Source organism: Bacillus rossius, chromosome 2 (genome assembly GCF_032445375.1).
Source record: "Bacillus rossius redtenbacheri isolate Brsri chromosome 2, Brsri_v3, whole genome shotgun sequence".
In the NCBI taxonomy this organism is placed as follows: Eukaryota; Metazoa; Arthropoda; class Insecta; order Phasmatodea; family Bacillidae; genus Bacillus; species Bacillus rossius.
This window is the reverse complement of record NC_086331.1, coordinates 92,406,159-92,411,794: the sequence shown is the minus strand read 5'-3', so window position 1 is coordinate 92,411,794 and position 5,636 is coordinate 92,406,159. Positions and strand designations below refer to the sequence as shown.

Genomic DNA, 5,636 nt, shown 5'->3' with positions numbered 1-5,636 from the left:
CGGGTATCACCCGCGGCTGTAGGTAGACGGTGATCGAGGTAGTAGGTCTAAAGATGGATTCTGCTCAGGAACCGACTCCAGAGGTTCTGGCAGAGGATTTTGGCTGCCCCAAACTTGGAACCCTGTCTGAAACACAGGTCCAAATTCCAAAGAATTAGACCTGTTTCCAGACAGTATACTTAAACGGCACAAAAGGCCAATAGAGGGAAATAAAGGGGGGGATGACGTCAAGACTTACCAAAACAGGGTGTTGGTCCTGGCGCTCAGGAGAGGGCGTCTCGTCTCCGAAAACCCGAACCACGATTCGCGGTAGCCACGGAAGTCATCATGATTAATTTAAAAAAAAATATAAAAAAAAATACTAAGTTTCTCTACTTTCAACTAAACTACTGACTGGTTAATAATTTTAGATAGGGACTCCATCCCTCTAGTCTGAGAAGACTACATAATATACGATGCAATGTCGATGATTCGCCGAAGATCGCAGATACAAATGGTACCAGTCAGTCAGGAGGCGCGCACCGAAGTAAGTCCAGAGCGGGATATCACCAGAATATCATAAGCGCGGGGTCTCTAGAGAATGGGAGGGGGGGTAGGCTCTGAGCCGAAAATTACCGAGTGCACCCGAAGGTGTCCGGCATAAAAAAAATTAGATCTTACTGGAGTGACTGCGCGACTGAGGCGCTATCTTTTGGTGGCGAGAAGAAGTACTAATAAATCGACTAGTGACCGACGAGAGTGTCAAGCTAGGGGGTAATGGAGTAACCAGTGGTGCCACCTAGCGGCCTGAGACATAAGGGGGAGAGAGGTTGTCGTTACCTCCGCGCGAGCGCTGGTGTCGGCGCTGCCGACGCCCACAAGTGGCGTTAGTGACCACAGCCGTCGCTAGGTGCCATTAAAGTCCAGAATCGTAACTGCGGCTGTCAAGCCTGAGATGGCCTTGACTTCGGTTAACGTACCCGAGCGGTCGTCGCTCCTAGCTTCTCTTCTGAGAAGAAAGGGTGGGTGAGCAGGAGGGGGATGGCTTCAAAAAACGCATGGTCTGTGGGACGCAAGGCCCACGGGATCCTCCTGTCGTGTCTTGCTGCTAGTGAACCTTATACCGATTCGTGACTGAGTTAGCAGGGCTCAGCACTGCTTCACAAGCTGCTCTAGGCAAAAGAGGTCCCGCGAAGAAATAAAGTTACCGGCCCTCGACGTGCCTGGAGGCGGGAGAAATATTAGCCAGAATGCTAGCCTAGCATGAGGCTGGGAAAGAAAATCAGCTCGCCTCTGAGAACAGAGGCTGAGGGCCTGGCCGTAAAGAAAATAAGATGAGTAAAAAAAATAAATTTCCAAAAATATTTAAGCTTACAAAATTTTAAATAAAACGTGCCTAAATCCCTAATACATGGCACAAGGTCGCTCAGGTTGACTGTAGCAGTTGATTGAATTAGTCTACGCACTATTGACGCATTGGAAAAATGCCAAGTGGTCAGACGGAGCAACAGGTTAACCTCAATTTTCTTGTTAAACTAGGGAAAACTGCCACAGAAGCTTATGCAATATTGAAAGAAGTCTACAGGAATGAATGTTTATCTTTCACACAAGTTTTTGAGTGGTTTAAAAGTTTTAAAGAAGGGCGTGAAACGACCGAAGACGATCGGCGCCCAGGACGGCTCTCAACGTCAAAAACTGACAAAAGCATTGAACAAATTGGTAAATTTATCCATGCTGACCATCGTCTGAGCATCCGAGGGCTTTCTGAAATAACAGGAATCTACAAAGAAAGTGTTGAACAGATTTTGCATAAATCATTTAAGGGCGGGTACAGACTAGAACATTTCAACGGACAGAACATTGTTCGCGAACATGTTTGCAACCAATGTGGACGGGAAAACGAACATTTCCCCGTAACAAAAAATGTTCGGTTGTTTGTTCGGTTGCGATCCGATATTTGTCGGTTTTTGCCAGTCACATCAAAGGATGTTCGCCGTGGCTCGGATAACAGTCTGGACGTCGCTGCGAACACTTCCTGCGAACATTCAGTTGTCGACGTGGAGCGGTGTTGTCTTCACGGAGTTAGTAGCGGCGCGTGACTCTTTTGTTATATGAGAATGGAGTGGTCCAAGGAAGATCAAATAAAACTGATAGATTTGTATAAACAACAAACAGTGATATGGGACCCAAACAATGTTAATCATTTCAACAAAATTAGAAAACAAGACGCGTGGGAAGAAATCGGGGCCGAAATGGACAGAGATGTGGACGAATGTAAGAAGAAAATGGAGAGTTTGCTATCAGCATTAAGAAGGGAGAGGAAGAAAATGAAAGACACTGCTGGAACTGGAAAAGGTGGGTTCATTTCAGTTTTATTTTGTAAAGTGGATTCTTTTAAAACATTAGTACATTTTGATTACGTAAACAAAATTTTAAGTCGCACAAATTGTTCTACAAACAGTAATTTGTTACAGGAACTGACGAAATGTACAGAAGTTCCTGGTTCGCTTTCGAAAGTCTACGTTTCTTGCTGGACAAAAATAAACCAAGAAAGACAATTTCGACGGTAAGTACAAGTTGCTTGGTACCAAACGTTCATACTAAGCATATTCATCTTGCCACGTTACTTTCCCTTCTCGTGTAAAATACTCCGCCAACTCTTCCCTTACGTCAAGTACCGCATTCTTTGATCTGCGGGGAACCCTTGTAACTGGCAACAACGAACCCATATCTGTACCATCATCCCTCCAACGCCCGTGTATTACGTCTCCCGCTTCTTCATTATCAAATGTTCCCGGGGGTGTGTAAACTGTAGCAGATTCTGGTCTTTTTCTCAAGAAATTGTGAAGCAAGGCAACAGTCATTACAACTCGCTCAGCATTTTGTGGTTCTAAGAGAAGAGGTTTCCTCAGCACGCGAAAAACTGAAGATGCAATGCCGAACACGTTTTCCACAACCCTGCGAGTACTGCACAACCTGTAGTTAAAAATCCGTTCCTTTGTCCCTTTACAATGATAACCAGCATATACCTTCATAAGGTTGCCCGACAAAGGAAATGCTTCATCCCCAATAAAAAAATATGGGATATCTGTGTTTCTGTTCCTCAATGGGGCGGCGGGAGGAAGATGCAATGAGTTTGATGCAATCCTTTTGCCCAGCTCAGAATTTGCAAATACGCCACCATCCGATATTCGGCCTTGGCATCCCACATCTACAAATAAGAAATTGTAATTGGCATCTACCAAAGCAAAAAGTACTATACTGAAAAATCCTTTGTAGTTTATGTACTCGCTTCCACTATTCATAGGTGACTGTAATACAACGTGTTTACCGTCGAGCGCGCCTACACAATGTGGGAAATGCCACTTGCTTTCAAATTCTCTTGCTACTGCCGCCCATTCTTCTTCAGTAGTAGGAATCTGTAACAGATATATTCAGAACCACATGTAACGACCGGTTGTTATAATTCTCCTTTGACATTTATCCCATTTATTTCATTTACTTGTTTATGTTTCTGCCTAACTCAGTGGCAACTAGTCCAATGAAGGGGACGCAGAAACATTATTATACACACGTATTTGACTTGAAATTTTGCAAAATGCAAGAATTACTGTTGTGTGGTGTAATAACCATTTAAACGATGTAGCTATAAAACCAGTGAAACATTATTTGGCTCAAACGATAATTTATTTATAATTACTTATTATGACATTTTTCAGATGCGAGTAGAAAGCGAAGAGAGAGACGTAGAATGTGGTGCAGTTGGAGAATCAGCACAGGAAACTGTACCGAAAAAGAAGAAGCAGCGAGTCGAAGATGCACGTCTGGACAAAGCCTTTCATATATTGTCGTCCACCGCGAGTCAGCTTAACGATGAGTGCCAACATTTTGGAAATTTGGTCGCATCTAAGTTGAGACAGTACAACGTTGATACTAGATGTACAATTGAAAATGACATTATGGGTATTTTCCTTCGCGCTAACAGGGGTTTCTACAATAACACTCAGAATTTTATACAACCACACTATCCATGTCATTTTCCATCGGACAACTCTGTCATGCAGTCAAACACTGTATTGTCCAACCCTACAACCCCGTGTCCTTCAGCAGGATCACCTACCTTGACGTCTGATGATGATGATTTCATTATTCACGATCTCTTATAAAATATTTTTGTTTTAATTACAGTGCTCCTAATGATTTGTAACACAGTGTAAACAACTTTGTCATTTCTTATAAATAAATGTAGAAAATTACGTTAATAAATCTTTCAATTACACAGTACCGCAGAATAAGTCAATACTTACCTTAATGTAATCCTCAAGTCCTTCGATGAGAGCAGAACACACTTCAGGAATAACTGTGCTGATAGTCTGTTTTGAAATTTTAAATACATACTGAAGGCTGGTATACGAATCACCAGTTGCTAAAAAACGTAATGTCAATGCCAGTCTTTCTGTAATTGGAATTGCTTTTCTGAACGACGTATCTCTCTTACCAATTTTCGCTCCTATCAAATTGATCAACCACTCAAAATCTGATGGGTGCATTCTTGTAAAGTTCTTGTAAAGACCACTGACTGACTGAAAACTTAAGTCTGCCAACAAGTTCGAGCCACTATATGTTGTCCTACTTTCATACAGTTTTGTAATCCACCAACGGCGAGATTTCCTTCGCTTTTTAACCGCATAGTGAATGTAAATATATACAGCTGCTGCTACTTGCGCCTGTGTACTCATCGTGCCACTGCTAAGTACGGAATGGGTCACAGGGAACACACCTCGAACAATGTTCGCAAACAATGTTCTTTCGAAATCTGAACACTGTTCGTAAAATGTGTCGAACACTGTTCGCTGTTCTGTTCGCTAAAATGTTCTAGTCTGTACCCGCCTTAACATGCGGAAGGTTTGCGCAAAAATGGTGCTGAAACTCCTCACTCCCGAGCAAAAGGAATCAAGACAGAACATTTGTACTGACATTCTAAACAACATCACCACTAATCCAGATTTGTTAGACAATGTGATTACTTGTGATTAATCGTGGTTTTTTACTTACGATCCCAAAACAGAGGCAATCCATGAATTGGAAGAGCCCAAGCTCGCCAAGGAAAAAAACAAAACAATGATGATTTTCTTTTTTGGCATTTGTGGCATTGTCTACATTCACTGGGTACGCGAGGGTCAGATGGTCAGTCAACATTTCTACATCGAGTTTCTGACGCCTACATGAGCGTGTGAGAAGACGAAGACCAAGTACTGGATCCTTCACCAAGACAATGCACCAGCCCATTCTGCCTTGTCTGTGAAAGCGTTCCTCTCAAAATACGGCATCACTGTGTTGGAACATCCACCGTACTTGCCCGACCTTGCCCCCTGTGACTTTTTTCTATTTCCATTGCGACGGAGGTCCTCAACCAGCTGACAGAAGAGGACTTCCAGGACTGCTTTCAACAATGGAAACGTCGTATGGAGCGGTGTAGGGATCACCAAGGGGAGTACATTGAAGGCGATAAAACTTCTGCTGTAATTGGTTATGAATAAAAAGTGTTACGACTTCAGTTTGGTTATTTAATAGCCATACCTCGTAGAAGTAATGATACTTGGTTATTTTAACGTTCCTGGCATTGATTGGGCTAACAATCTCACTGATAACATCGT

The 5,636-nt window shown here is 42.8% G+C and overlaps 1 protein-coding gene across 1 annotated transcript; it reads left to right on the top strand.

Annotated features, from left to right (window-relative positions):
• The first annotated feature begins 1,817 nt into the window (after positions 1–1,817).
• LOC134529464 (uncharacterized) lies at positions 1,818–5,043 on the top strand. Its single transcript, XM_063363594.1, has 3 exons — positions 1,818–2,334; positions 2,454–2,545; positions 3,699–5,043. Exons 1-3 carry the CDS (start codon positions 2,091–2,093, stop codon positions 4,143–4,145), a joined length of 783 nt encoding a protein of 260 aa, XP_063219664.1. The 5' UTR covers positions 1,818–2,090; the 3' UTR covers positions 4,146–5,043.
• The last annotated feature ends 593 nt before the right edge of the window (positions 5,044–5,636 follow it).

Excerpts from the sequence above, each read along its gene's own strand:
- LOC134529464 (XM_063363594.1), top strand. The coding sequence starts at position 2,091 with ATGAGAATGGAGTGGTCCAAGGAAGATCAAATAAAACTGATAGATTTG. Across the intron at positions 2,335-2,453 it reads CACTGCTGGAACTGGAAAAG|GAACTGACGAAATGTACAGA; the intron begins GTGGGTTCATTT and ends AATTTGTTACAG. Across the intron at positions 2,546-3,698 it reads CAAGAAAGACAATTTCGACG|ATGCGAGTAGAAAGCGAAGA; the intron begins GTAAGTACAAGT and ends GACATTTTTCAG.